Raw genomic sequence first — 15,057 nt, 5'->3', positions numbered from 1 at the left:
ACTCACGAGCCACTGGTTGGGGGATCACTGGCGTAGAAAGAGGGATTATTTACCTGTGTGTGGCTGAGCCTTAAACTGACCATAGACACTAAGATCCGATTGTACGAATCATCGTACAATCTGACTTTCCCATCTTCCGACCTGCCACTAACCATTCAGATCAAATAAAGTAGAAAAGAACAGATGAGCCAATGTTCTGCCCCTGACAGCAATCGTAGGAAAGTTATGCTGGTGACAGTCTCCCTCTGAAAATCGTATGATCGGCAATACACGCAGAGATATTATCGGCATCCGACAGAAATCTTTTAACCTGTCCGATCGACCAAACAACCGATCTCCGCCGGACGAAAAATGCCGGGACTCTCCACACGCGGTCTGAAAATCGTATGAATCCTCGATTCGTACGATCAGATCTTTGCGTCTATGCCCAGCTTAATGCTCTGCATTTTGAAGTCCAGCTCAATGTCTTTCAAACAAACATACATACACTCATCACAGTCAAGATGTATATTGAAATGCATGTAAGGGTGGAGGTTAAAGGGTTATTGGAGCGACAAACAGGTAGGAGCAGGCAAACATGCAGGTTGTGTATTTGGGCTTTGGTGGAAGTCTATGGAGCAAGTCTAGTGTAGCACAGGCCTCCAGTCCAACCAACTGAACATTGATTTTCAGCAAAAAATCAGGTTCTAAACATTAAGTCAATAAATAACTTACAGAAAAAACATATCTCTACCATCACAAGTTTAAGAGCAATGTATACTTTAGCATTACTTTCCATGAAATCACCAATAATCACCTACATATGCGACAAGAGGTCTGCAGTCTTATACTTCTCATTATTTTGTTCAAAGTGCAGCAATACCATTCATGTCCAAGAACAAATAAAAAAAAAAGTGTGGCAATTGCACCAAAGGGAAATAAGCAAAGTGACAGATTAGAATGATATTGTGTGAGTAACTGAAAAACTGAAAGTAGAATACGGATTACAGCAGCAGCACAGGGAAAGTGACAGATGAGAAAGGGAAATACTCCAACTGTCAAAACATCCAGAATATTAAGGTAGCATAATTGTAAAGGCGTGCTGAGAAAATACAGTGTAAAAAACATCACGCGTTTCCGCAGCACATTACCAACGAAAGTTTCTATTGTATTAATAGATAATATGAGATGCTCCTCCTATACTAGGAGTTTTATCCTTCCAGCTATGCAGTTATACAGGTATAAGACCTGTTATCCAGAATGCTCAAGACCTGTGGCTTTCCAGATAAAGGATCTTTCTGTAATTTAGATCTTCATACCTTATAGGGGTTGTTCACCTTTGAGATAACTTTTAGTGTGATGTAGAGTGATATTCTGAAACATTGTGGTTTTTGAGTTATTTAGCTTTTTATTCAGCAGCGCTTCAATTTGCATTTTAGGCAATCTGGTAGCAAGGGTCCAAATTACCCTAGCAACTGCACTGATTTCAATAACTGGAATATGAATAGGAGAGGCCTGAATAGAAAGATGAGTAATAAAATTTAGCAATAACAATACATCTGTAGCCTTACAGAGCATTCGTTTATTTTAGGAGTCAGCGACGCCCATTTCAATGCTGCAAAGATTCAGAAGAAAATGGCAAATAATTCAAAAACTATAAAAAATAATCCATGAAAATTGAAAAGTTGCTTAGAGCTGGCCATTCTATAACATAATAAAAGTTACCCTAAAGGTGAACCGCCCCTTTAAGGGTAGAATTTCGAATTCATGAGAGTTTTTTTAAACTCACGTGAATTTACTTGAAATTCGATTACTTATTTAAAAAAATTGAATATGTGAAACTCGGACAAATTTTACCAACTCGAAACAAATTAGAAAAAAAGGCTACAAACAACTCCAAACTGGTCACTGCACCTCTCCCGTTGACTTGTACAGTAATTCAGCAAGTTTTAGGTGGCGAATAGTCGAATTCGAATTCTTAAAGGGCCAGAGAATGATAAATCTAGAAAATCTAATTTTTTAAAAAAAAAAAAAAAACTTAAATAGAGTTTGAATAATTCCCTAGTCGAATTTGACCATGAAAAAAAATTCGCAAAATTCTAATTCAAATTTTCAATTCAACTCTTAAAGGGCATGTAAAGTCTAAAATAGAATAAGGCTAGAAATGCTGTATTTTGTATACTAAATATAAACATGAACTTACTGCACCACAAGCCAAATCAAAGTTGGTGACAGGGGGGCACCATCTTGTAACTTTGTTAAAAATCTTTGCAAGACTAAGACTGTGCACATGCTCAGTGTGGTCTGGGCTGCTTAGGGATCGTCAAAGAAAGCTGCTTGAGTTCTGCATGGCTGGGAAGGCGGGGGCTCCCCCTGCTGTTCATAAGTATAATTGTTTCCCTGCTCAGCAGTTAGGGACCATCTGACAATTCCTATCCGTAGCAGTAAATGAAGGGAGAATTTCACTGCATACAGTCAGGTTTCTTATAAAAACGGTACACTTTTTTTTATTAAAGTATATTGGAGATAGGTTTCTTTTTTTTTCTTTTTTTTTTTTAACTTTTTTTTATAACTCTTTATTTAAGTAGTTTTATGAATTTTACACAAATAATAAGTAGGACAAAATAGGAAACATAAGAAAACAGAAAAAAAAACACATAGGGAAAAAAAAAAAAAAAATTATACAGTTGAGAAACTGAAGTATGCAAGGTTGTGGATATGATTGACTAAATACAATAAAATAGCATAGTGTCTTAAGGTTTCACAAGGTGCAGCCCCACTCTACATCAAAGTTTGGAGTATGGTATCTGGGTAAACCAGTCAAAGAGTGATATGGAAGTAGGAGGTATAGGTCTAAAGTATCGCAGAAAAATTGAAAAATGGAAAGGAGGACTTAGTGCAAAGAGGCCCTGATCAAAGAACGTAGTCGTGTCCATACTCTGCAGTCATAAACTGCGCATGCTGTGTAGGCGCTCTGGGCCCCTAAATTCTGGAACATCATAGTGACTATGCTGTTGTATGAATGTTGGGAAAATGATATATCCAATTCGTCCATACCTTATCGTAAGCCGATTTGCTGTGATTATGTATGGCTGACATATATTCCATTCTACATATGTCTTCCACTTTATCTTGCACTTCAGTCATAGTAGGAGCTAATCTTTGTTTCCACTTTGAACATATAAGTCTCCGAGCCGCTGTCAGTATGTGGTTCATTAACCTTTGATCTGCCTTGGGATTCCCCTCGAGGGGTCTACCCAGTATATATATCCAAGGATCAAGTGGTACGTTCCGAAAAAGCACCTTGCTTAAAAGTGTTGACATCTTTTCCCAGTACGGGACGATTACGGGACAATACCACATTAGATGTGCTAGTGTGCCTCGTTGTTTGCAGCCTCTCCAACATCTGTCCGTTGTGGTAGGGTATATGGCGTGGAGTCTATCCGGGGTGTAGTACCAATTAAGTAGGATTTTGTATACATTCTCTTTATATCGAACGCATGTGGAGGATGTTTTGGCATTCTGATAGGTTTCTTTTTCATTAAAGAAAGTAAAAATGGGATTTTATTTTTTTTGCCTTTACATGCCCTTTAATAAATCTGCCCATTAATGTACAAAACCATGAATAAAGCCAAGAGATGTTATTTAGCTCTGGCTAGTTTCCATCTAGCAGTGCTGGACTTTCCAAGAGACAATGGCAGCATGTGTGCTCAGTGCAATGTGAGTGCTCTCAGCGCAGAAGAGAAAGCCATTGTTTTCACCCGGATTTAGCTCACAACTCTGTCTCCAAAAAGAAAAGGATTGATTTCATCTGCTATTTACAGAAAGACAAACACCCACAGCAGACTAATGTAAAACACAAAATAAATGAATACAGTAAACATGAAAAAATCTAGACGAAGACAGATATTAAAGGCTCTAGTTCGTTGCATTAAAGGTGGGGATATTCTCATAGAACTAGGAATACATTTATCCAGGTGTGTAAGGTACGTTTTAAAACAGAATGGAGAAAATATTGAAGAATTTTTAGACACATTGCTTGAACTGAACTGCATATCTTGCTAGTAATTTTATCACACAGTAATCTTAAAGGGGTTGTTCACGTTTACAATAACTTTTAATATGAAGTAGAGCATTATATTCTGAGACAATTTGCAATTGGTTTTTATTTTTTATTATTTGCGGTTGTTGAGTTAATCAGCTTTTTATTCAGTAGCTGTCCAGTTTGCAATTTCAGCCACCTGGTTGCTAGGGTCCAAATTACCATAGCAACCATGCATTGCTTTGAATAAGAGACGGGAATATGAATAGGAGAGGCCTGAATAAAAAGCGAAGTAAATAAAAAGTAGCAATAACAATACATTTGTAGCCTTACAGAGCATTTGTTTTTTAAGATGGGGTCAGTGACCCCCCCCCCCCCCCATTTGAAAGCTGGAAATAGTCAGAAGAAGAAGGCAAATAATTAAAAAAAACTATAAGAAATAAAAATGAAGGACAATTAAAAAGCTGCTTAGAAATAGCTATGTTATAACATACTATAAAGTCTATAATGTAAAGCATGCAGTGCTATATTTAACCTCATGGAACTGAAGCTGGTCCTGGTTACTATGCTTAACACAGGCACAAAACTAAATTCCAAAGGCAGAGCTGCAGTACATGTGATGTAAAATATTGTTAAAAAAAAAATAAAATGTAATGAAGACCAATTTGTACAAAAATCTTAATTTAAAGAGTACATCCCCTGACAGTAAATAATGCCCAGTCTGAGGAAGTCCCAGATCACTTTCCAGGTTGTCGGTTTACAGTTTGCGGCTATGGCTATGCCCCTGATTTGTATTGTAGAACTTTTCATAGTTTGAAACTAAGGGAAACTGTAAGCGGATTTTCCCACACCTTGAAAAAATAGGCACCGCTGGGTCAGCCCGTGTGCAACTGAATTTCCACTGAGCTGCTTTGTTCCTGTGCCAACATGTACCAGCCACTGTGCAATGGGACTGTGTATCCTGCCAAATAGAACACGAGTTCTCTGAAGTATGGAAGTAGAAAAGTTCAGTGCTAGTGGGGTTCTTAACCCCTGCCCAAGCCATGAAAATAAGAACAGGCTGCCTGTATAAACAGAGTTTCCTATATGGTTGATTCCCACTGGCTTTAAAGTAGGCCATCTTTAATCCTATACTTACTCACACACCAAGGTTTTTAGAGACATTATCAAACAGTGAAATGTATTCCTATATATATATATATATATATATACTGGTATGGGACCGGTTATTGAGAGTGTTCGGGACCTGGAGTTTTCCGAAATAACGGATCTTTCTGTAATTTGGATATTCAGACCTTAAGGGACAGATTTATCAAGGGTCAAATTTCAAATTTGAAAAACTTCGAAATTCGAATTGAAAAAGACCAACCTAAACTTATTAAAAGAAATCAAAGGGTTTTTTTTTGCGGAATAGGTCAGTTTTCTATCAAATTCAAATCCTACGAATCGAAGTAATAGCGAATTCAATTCAAAGTTTTTCCAAAAAAAGAAAAAAAAAAAAACTTAGATTTTTCAAAGTCCACTAATTGACTCCAAATAGGTTCTAGGAGGTCCCCCATAGGTTAAATGGCATTTTATTTTTATTTTCTTCAAATTTGAATCGAATTTTGACTATTCCCTAGCCGAAGTACACAAAAATTAGCTCCAAATTTGAATTCGAATTTTCGCTTCGACCTTTGATAAATCTGCCCCTAAGTCTCCTAGAAAATCACGTAAACATTAAATAATCAAAATAGGCTGGTTTTGCTTCCAATATGGATTAATTACATCTCAGTTTGGATCAAGTACAAGGTACTATTTATTATTACAGAGAAAAAGGCAATCATTTTTTAAAATTTTGATTATTTGATTATAATGGAGTTTATGGGAGACTGCCTTTCCGTAATTTGGAGCTTTCTGGATAAACACACACACACACACACACACACTTTTCTATATGTATTCCCTTGAAAAAGGTCACAGGTAGGGAGGGATCAAAACATTGGGCCTGAAATCACCAGCACCCAGGCGCTTGATTTTTAGTGTGTTTAATGTGCTCCTTCCATGGACAGCGCACATACAGGTATGGGATAATTTATCTGGAAACCCAGTATCCAGAAAGCTCCGGATTACAGAAAGGTTGATTCAATTTTATCCAAGTAATCCAAATTTATTGTTTAGAAATTATTTATTTTTAGTCTGTAATAATAAAACAGTAGCTTGTACTTGATCCAAACTAAGATATAATTAATCCTTATTGGGCGAAACACCCGCCTACTGGATTTATTTAATGTTTATATGATTTTCTAGTAGACATAAGGCATGAAGATCCAAATTACGGAAAGATCCATTACCCGGAAAGCCCCAGGTCCTGCGCATTCTGGATAACAGGTCCCATACGTGTATTATATAAGTAGTCCAACTGGTGGGGAAGGTTGTGCCCAGCAAGCAGAAATAATTGCAGTTTAGGCAAACCTGAAGCTGTGAACAAGGTGTGGAACCCTTTCAAACTATATATAACTACAGGGAGAAGCAAAGCAATGATGCAAAGAGTTGCTGTCCCAGGTATAGCTGTATAACTACTGTACTCTGTTTAACCCTCAATCTTCTCTGCACATTTTAACTGCCAAGAGGTAGAAGTGCCAGGCACATGAATCAAGTACAGTTTTCACAAGAGGCAGGAGATGTGTAGTCATCCCGCCTCCCATCCCTTAAAATTGGGAGGCACATTTATCAAAGGTCGAATTTCAAATTCATGCAAATTCGTTTTCCGAAGTCGCCCAAAGTTTCCTAGTGAGGCAATTTCGAACTACTTCGGAAAACGAATCGCTCTGAGTGCCATCCCGCGGTGTTTTCATTTTAGCCGGCGGGAAGGCAGGGGAGGCAGTTTGGGGAGATTAGTCGCCCCGAAGAAGAGGAGATTTGTCGCCGGGCGACTAATCTCCCCGAATCTGCCTGTGTGCCCTGACCCTTAAAGGGATACTGTCATGGGAAAAAAAAAATGTTTCAAAATTAATCAGTTAATAGTGCTGATCCAGCAGAATTCTGCACTGAAATCCATTTCTCAAAAAAGTAAACAGATTTTTTTATATTCTATTTCGTAATCTGACATGGGGCTAGACATATTGTCAATTTCCCAGTTGCCCCAAGTCATGTGACTTGTGCTCTGATAAACTTCAATCACTCCTTACTGATGTACTGCAAGTTGGACTGATATCACAGATAACCAGATAACAGCTCCCTAACACAAGATAACAGCTGCCTGGCAGATCTAAGAACAACACTCATTAGTAAAAACCCATGTCCCACTGAGACACATTCAGTTACATTGAGAAGGAAAAACAGCAGCCTGCCAGAAAGCATTTCTCTCCTAAAGTGCAGGCACAAGTCACGTGAAAGGGACAGCTGGGAAATTGACAAAATGTCTTGCCCATGTCAGATTTCAAAATTGAATATAAAAAAATCTGTTTGCTCTTTTGAGAAATGGATTTCAGTGCAGAATTCTGCTGGAGTAGCACTATTAACTGATGTGTTTTGAAAAAAACATGTTTTCCGATGACAGGATCCCTTTAAGGTAACTTTTAGTATGTTATGGCCAATTCTAAGCAAATTTTCAATTGGTCTTTATTATTTTCTTTTTATATATATTTTTAAATTATTTGCCTTTTTCTTCTTCTGACTCTTTCCAGCTTTCAAATGGGGGTCACTGACCTCATCTGAAAAACAAATGTTCTGTAAGGCTACAAATGTATTGTTATTGCTACTTGTTACTGCTCTTCATTCTGTTAAGACCTCTTCTATTCATTTTGCAGTCTCTTGTTCAAATCAGTGCATGGGTGCTAGGGTAATTTGAAACCTAGCAACCAGATTGCCGAAATTGCATACTGGAGAGCTGCTGAATTAAAAGCTAAATAATTTAAACACCACAAATAATGAAAAAAGAATTAAAACCAATTGCAAATAGTCTCAGACTATTAATCTCTACATCATACTAAAAGTGGATTTAAAGGTGAACAACCTCTTTAAATGAGCCCTTAAGTGTTCAGCACCCTTTAAAAACATACAATTACAAAAACAAAAGGCCATTCGCATTGTAATTAAAAACACACATTACACATAACACTCTTTTCAAAGAACAACTTGTGTTCACCAGGGTTGGTTTAATAAATGAGCAAAATAAGCATTTGTTCTGAGTCTCCATTCAGCCAGGGAAGGGAAATTAAAGCTGCAATGAGATAAACTATAATAATTATACCTTAATTCAACACTGGCAATTTCCAAATGAGTTATAAAAAGACATACAAAGTTTCAGGCACCAGCCTGAAGGTCAGTTTGGTAAGATTTGGGAGAGAATACCATCAATCTGAAGGCGTATCAACGTTTATTAGGGTTAGATTTAAGGGTGAACATTTACTATATTTGCTCCCCTAGATAGTATTAAAACTATGGCCGACTGGCAGCAACATTTTCATAGATCTGTACCCTGGTTCATTTATTAGCCAAATTTTGGACCTCAAAGGAGGACTTGAAAACTATATAGAGCAATAGTGCCTGTGTGTAACACACCCAGAATATGATAACGCACCCACGTGCGGAGCAGTCATTAGGCTGCTCTGCAAGTTGCAGAACTTTAATTAACCCAATGTACAAATCCTAAAAACGTTTTGAAAACAGATGAAATCAGAAGCAGATACTAAACTATTCCAGGTCTGCAGTGAGCTGCTTTACAAGGGCATCAATACAGACAACTGCTACTGCAGCACACCATGGAGGGAATTTATCAAAGAGTGAAATTCCGCAGCTCTCAATTCATTTCTATGGGATTTTGAAAGGCGTATTTATCAATGGGTGAAAGTTCACCCTTTGATAAATACGCCTTTAAAAATCCCATAGAAATGGGATTTTACTCTAGTGGCGGAACTTCACTCTTTGATAAATATACCCCTATGATGGGATTGTTCTATACTTGGTGTTTAGCTGAACTCCTCAGTCATTTCCACACACACGGCACCAGATAATAAAGGGAATACGCCAGCAACACTACTCCCTTTGCCAGGGTTGATACATACACAGGGTTGATACATACACAGGGTTGATACATACACAGGGTTGATACATACACAGGGTTGATACATACACAGGGTTGATACATACACAGGGTTGATACATACACAGGGTTGATACATACACAGGGTTGATACATACTCAGGGTTGATACATACTCAGGGTTGATACATACTCAGGGTTGATACATACTCAGGGTTGATACATACACAGGGTTGATACATACACAGGGTTGATACACAGGGTTGATACACAGGGTTGATACACAGGGTTGTCCATATTGCCATTACTATACTACACCTCCATTTGGGAAGCATTAAAGGGCTAGTCAACCCCAAAATAAAAATGTGCCTAATAAAAGAAAACATTATTCTAAGCAACTTTTCTATATACATTCAGTACAATTGTTCTATGGTTTTTATGTTATTTGTACATGTATTACTATTGAAAGCAGCGTCTGTCCCTTTCTATTCTCTGTCCTGATTTCTAAGACTGTTGATACAATGTAAGACAATGAAAGACCTGTCTTTGAAGGGGAACCAAGACTTTTGCAACATTCAAAAGTAACAACTGGAAGTTAAGCCGATGCTTTTAATATGAATTGTTTTTACAAACAACTTTAAAAGCAAATGTATATTGGAAAATTGCTTAGAATTATGTTTTCTTTTATTAGGCAGGGTGTGTAAATAGAGCTCCACGTGTCGTTACAGCTGAGAAACATCATGGTTATGAAGCAATAATACAATATCCCTTAATCATAGGCCTATGATTAAGGGATACATTCCTGAAACGCGTTAGGTGTCCAACAGCAGCAACCCCAATAAACTACATTCCAGAAGTGCCTGGTGAGTTTCATGTATTTACAGTGGGGACACTGTTGACAGAGCACCTGGATAAAGGGAAGAGCGGTGAGCTGAAGCAGCCGTTTTTGTGTTTTATCTACACTAGGGAACAGTTGGCTCTGCAGAAAGGCTGGGGACTTACTTACTTACTTATTTGACCTGTTATCCAGAATGCTCGGGACCTGGGGTTTTCCGGATAACGGATCTTTCTGTAATTTGGATCGTCATACCTTAAGTCTACTAGAAAATAGTGTAATTATTAATTAAACCCCATAGGCTGGTTCTGCTTCCAATAAGGATTAATTATATCTTAGTAGGGACTGGTTTAATATTACAGAGAAAAAGGAAATCATTTTTAAAAAAAGTCTGAATTATTTGATTATAATGGAGTCTATGGGAGACGGCCTTTCTGTAATTCTGAACTTTCTGGATAATGGGTTTCCGGATAACAGATCCCATATCTGTAATATATAAATCCATCCCACTATTGTCCTGCTTCTGAACCATAACTCTTTTAGATTGTAAACTCTGAAGAGCAAGGACCCTCTAGCTCAGGCATGTCCAAACTACGGCCCGCGGGCCAATTGCAACCCATTCTCAATTTTAGACTGGCCCCCAGCCCGAGCAGAGATGAGCAGAGCTTCTTGTCGCAACGGCTGCACGCAGTGACGTAACCGCGCGTTAGCGTGTGCGTGTGACGTCACAACGTCACTGGGTGACGAAACCAAAAGTCTGGCCCCCGCTGCTGCAGATCATCAGCCAACCTTTCGGCAACTGTTTTGTACAGGGCTCGGCGTGACTAGGAGACACCACCTTCCTTTTCCCATTTAGCCAGTGAGTGAGGGTGAGGTGTGGTCTGGGAAAGTAACATTCGGCATCGTACTGGTACCCTGTGTGGGTTTAGGACGGTGCAGTAATTTCCCTGAAAAATGGCAGTGCAAAAATAATGGCATCTAAAACTGCTCCATAGCTTTGATTGGCACCAATACGTCCTGCATCCACTTTCAAAATGTGGTCAATGTTCTCCTACTGAAAGATTTTCAGCAAGATGGTATCAGATTTGTGACAAAGTGCACCCAGCCATCCTGCTCTCACTGCTACTAATCGCTCCCAACCTTGTCCCACCACCACATATCTCCTTGCCTCAAAGAATGTCCTGCTGAATGTTGGCCCCCACACATTTTCACCTCGCCAAATCTGGCCCTCCTTACAAAAAGTTTGGGCACCCCTGCTCTAGCTCCTATGTAAGGTGCAGAATAATTTGGAGCTTTATAAAAGTGTTAGTAATATATGTATAAGTCCCAGCAACCGCCCCATGAAAACCAAGAGCAGCTGGAGCAGTGCAGGCTGCATGTATGTCCTTATTATAAAATACAATATTAGAAGTCCATTTGTTTCCCCACCCCAAAGGCCCCTGAGCCCTGTTCTACCCTCAGCCCTTGTGTTACACTCGTGAAAGTCACAGCGCCTAGTTGTGTGTCTGTAGCACAGAGTCATGGGAAGGATGCTGGGAGTCATGAGAAGGATGCTGGGTTGCTGGGAGTCATGGGAAGGATGCTGGGAGTCATGAGAAGGATGCTGGGAGTCATGAGAAGGATGCTGGGAGTCATGGGAAGGATGCTGGGAGTCATGGGAAGGATGCTGGGAGTCATGGGAAGGATGCTGGGAGTCATGGGAAGGATGCTGGGAGTCATGAGAAGGATGCTGGGAGTCATGGGAAGGATGCTGGGAGTCATGGGAAGGATGCTGGGAGTCATGGGAAGGATGCTGGGAGTCATGAGAAGGATGCTGGGAGTCATGGGAAGGATGCTGGGAGTCATGAGAAGGATGATGGGAAGGATGCTGGGAGTCATGGGAAGGATGCTGGGAGTCATGAGAAGGATGCTGGGAGTCATGAGAAGGATGCTGGGAGTCATGAGAAGGATGCTGGGAGTACTAGACTGAGAGCCCCTGACAGACAGACAGACAGACATAACAGAGTTACACATCGTGTTCCCGCCCCGGCTGCCTCCCAGTAAAATCGCCCCCCACAGCACGGTACAACTCGAAGCAATGACAGCCCTCACCTGAGCATGCGACACTACCAGGCTTTTGTTTCCCTCCCCGTGATAATTCCATTCATTCTCGTCCATCTTCTCCGGTTCCATTCCCACGCCCTAATCCGGACACTGCTTGTGGGGGAAGCGACGCACGGGAGGTAAAGGAACAAACAACGTGACACGTTCCCTCCCACCCCCACAGCTCCGCTCACTCCCCGGTGACTGCTTGTACCACAATCCTCCTGCCGGGATCCAGACACATCTACTCCGAGTTACGTCACCATGCTCCGCCCAGCCGTACGGAAAGCATTTTAGGACATCCTCAGGAGAAATCAGTCTCAGCTCTCAAACCCTCCCTTCGTAGCCTTCCGTGCTCAGATCTCAGCTTGTAAACCAGTCTGAGGGCTGAGGACAGAGAGTTTAAACACTGAGGGCTGAGGAGGGAGGAATGAGACAAGAGGGGGGAGATTGGAACATATGTGGCCAGTTTGGAGTTGTAACTGCAGCCTCTTCGAATGTGTGAATGAAACAAGGAAAGTGTCTGCATTCCGCTTCCTTATGGCAGACACTCTGCAATTAGGGGAGATTAGTCACTCAGCGACTAATCGCCTCTTCTTTGGGGGCGACTAATCTCCCTGAACGGCTTCCCCTGCTATAATGAACAAACGCCTGCGGCACGGCACTCGTGGTGCTTCGTTTTCCGAAGTTTCCAAGTAAGGCAACTTCGAGTGACTTCAGAAAGCGAAGCGCCGCGAGTGCCGTGCCGCAGGTGTTTTTTCATTCTAGCAGGGGGAAGCCGTTCCGGGAGATTAGTCGCCCCAAAGAAGAGGCGATTAGTCACTGGGCGACTAAATCTCCCCGAATCTCCAGGTGTGACCTTACCCTAAGGGTATCAGGTGCTTAATCTGGATGACCTTTTCCTGCCCAGGTCCAGCATACAATGTAGGAACAAACCAGCAGCACACTGATTGTAGTGAAATAAGTCAGATTGTTGTTTATTTAGCCCATGTACATACAAGGTAAGGGCTAGAATGAATATCGCCGACGGGATGGCACTCGGAACACTTTTTCCGAAGTTTCCTCGTGGGTCGGCTTCAGAAAACTAATCGAGTGCCATCCTGCCGGCAATTTACATTCTAGCCGACAAGGAGGCAGTTCGGGGAGATTAGCCGCCATGAAGAAGAGGGGATTTGTCGCCAGTTGACTAATCTCGCCGAATTGCAGCATGTGTCTCTGCCTTTAGGAGTGCATATAAAGGAGAGCATGGCACCATCAGGGGGTACAAGTGTACCGGGCCCAGCTGTGCTGCAGTTTTTTAAATAGCCGGACCCCTCTTAGTAGCGCTGAAAACTTGCCACCTCTTCAAAAGTCCCGAAGATGCGAAAAGACCCGAAGTCACGGAAAGAGCCGAACTTGAAGTCCTGAAGCCACGAGTTCAGTTCTACTGAACACTAATGTGTGTTTTTTTTATTTTTTTAAAGCCCTAGCCACCAATGTATTATTTTAATACTCTACAGGCCCATGCCACCAATGTTTTTTGTTTTTTAAATATTCTCTGCGCCAATTTTTTTTTAACTTGTAAGGGGGCCCTGGTGCCAACATTTTTTTTAACTTATGGGGGCCATGACCACCACTGATTTTTAAAAAAAACTTTTATGGGGGTCCCTTGTGGCAGTGTTTTTTTTAAAAACAAAAACATGGGGGGCCCAGGCACCACAGTTTTTTTTTTAACTTATGGGGGGCAGGTCCGGACTGAGAATTAAAATAGGTCCTGGCATTTCAGGTACACAGAGGCCCAATCAGCCCACACAGAGGCCCAAACAGCCCCCACCAGTCCACTAAACACTTACTTTCTATGGCACCTTATAGCAGCCCCTCTGGCATTTGCCAGAACCCACAGATTGCCAGTCCGGGCCTGTAGGGGGGCCCTGATCATCAATGGCTTTTTAGAACTTGAGTGTGGGGGAATTTAGCATTTTTTAGCGCTGATGTCTGTGTAGTTTTTTTGGGGGTAGGCGGGGGCCCCAAAATTTTGTTGTACAGGCCCGTGATTTCTAATGGCGCCCCTGCAGGAGAGTGATTTCTCCTGAGGATGTTCTAAAATGCTTTCCCTATAGCATCTCTATGGTTCTACTTCTTTGAGGGGGGCAGTAGCATATGTAGCGCGTACGTATAATAAATAGCCGATGTCTCTAGGGACTTTGGAACTGTAAGAGCCAGTGCTGGCAGAGGTTGTTCCTGCTAGAAGGTGTAGGCAACAGTACATAGCAGATTGTTCTGCAGTAGCATGTGTATAAACAGAAACTGCAGCAGCAATGCATCCAACTGGCCAATAGCATCCGGTTATTCTCCCAGCAGCAGCAGTAGGGGTTGGTGAAGCTCACTGGGCAGGTCAAAGTGTACAGCAAGGTGTAGTTTTGCTTAGAGCTGTAAGGGGCTATCGCCAAGGTTTATCTTGGCACATTGGGAGGGGATACAATGGAATTAGGGAATGACTATTTTATATTCCTAGTGATGTCATTCATGTCATTTAGTTGCAGGGTCGGACTGGGAGTCCCAGGGCCCCCCTCCAACCCCCTACTGTGATGCACCTGTGTGAAGGCGCCCCGCCTACGTGAATGGCGCTATGTGCATATGGCACTGCGCAGCGCCTAAAAAACCTTTTTTTTTGTTGAATGCGATCGAGAGAGGGGTCTGGACTGTTTTTTTCCGGTGTCCCACCGGGCCAGTCCGACCCTGTTTATTTGTATAAACACATTTACATTACAGCACTGCACAATAATTTGGCGCTCTATTAATAATGTCAAACATTAGTGTCTAACGGAGCATTTCAGACATGCAGTATTTGCAAAATAAAGGTAGTAATCACTTTGGTGCTTGTGTAATAAATGAACCTACAAATAATGTATTGATGTAGGTCCAAACCTGGCCGACCCATTGGTTTTGCCCTGTCCCACACATCGCTACTGCAGATGGGGGAAACAATTGTACTGTTTAAAGTAAAACTATAACACCCCCCTAACTATGTAGGTCACTATAAAAATATATGGCATAAAACAGCTCATATTTAAAAATTTGCTTCATGTAAATAAACCATGTTCATAATAATATA

General features: G+C 41.1%; 1 protein-coding gene across 1 annotated transcript in view; it reads right to left on the bottom strand.

Annotated features, from left to right (window-relative positions):
* ippk.S (inositol-pentakisphosphate 2-kinase S homeolog) overlaps nucleotides 1–12,313 on the bottom strand; it is a 45,105-nt gene extending 32,792 nt beyond the window's left edge. The window contains exon 1 of the mRNA XM_018261283.2: nucleotides 11,973–12,313. Coding sequence (XP_018116772.1) covers nucleotides 11,973–12,053 — 81 coding nt within the window. The 5' untranslated portion in view covers nucleotides 12,054–12,313. The remainder of the gene's footprint in view (nucleotides 1–11,972) is intronic.
* Nucleotides 12,314–15,057: the final 2,744 nt, after the last annotated feature.

Source organism: Xenopus laevis, chromosome 4S, assembly GCF_017654675.1.
Source record: "Xenopus laevis strain J_2021 chromosome 4S, Xenopus_laevis_v10.1, whole genome shotgun sequence".
Taxonomy (NCBI): domain Eukaryota; kingdom Metazoa; phylum Chordata; class Amphibia; order Anura; family Pipidae; genus Xenopus; species Xenopus laevis.
Note: the sequence above shows the minus strand (reverse complement) of the source record. Positions and strands in the feature narration are given on the sequence as shown.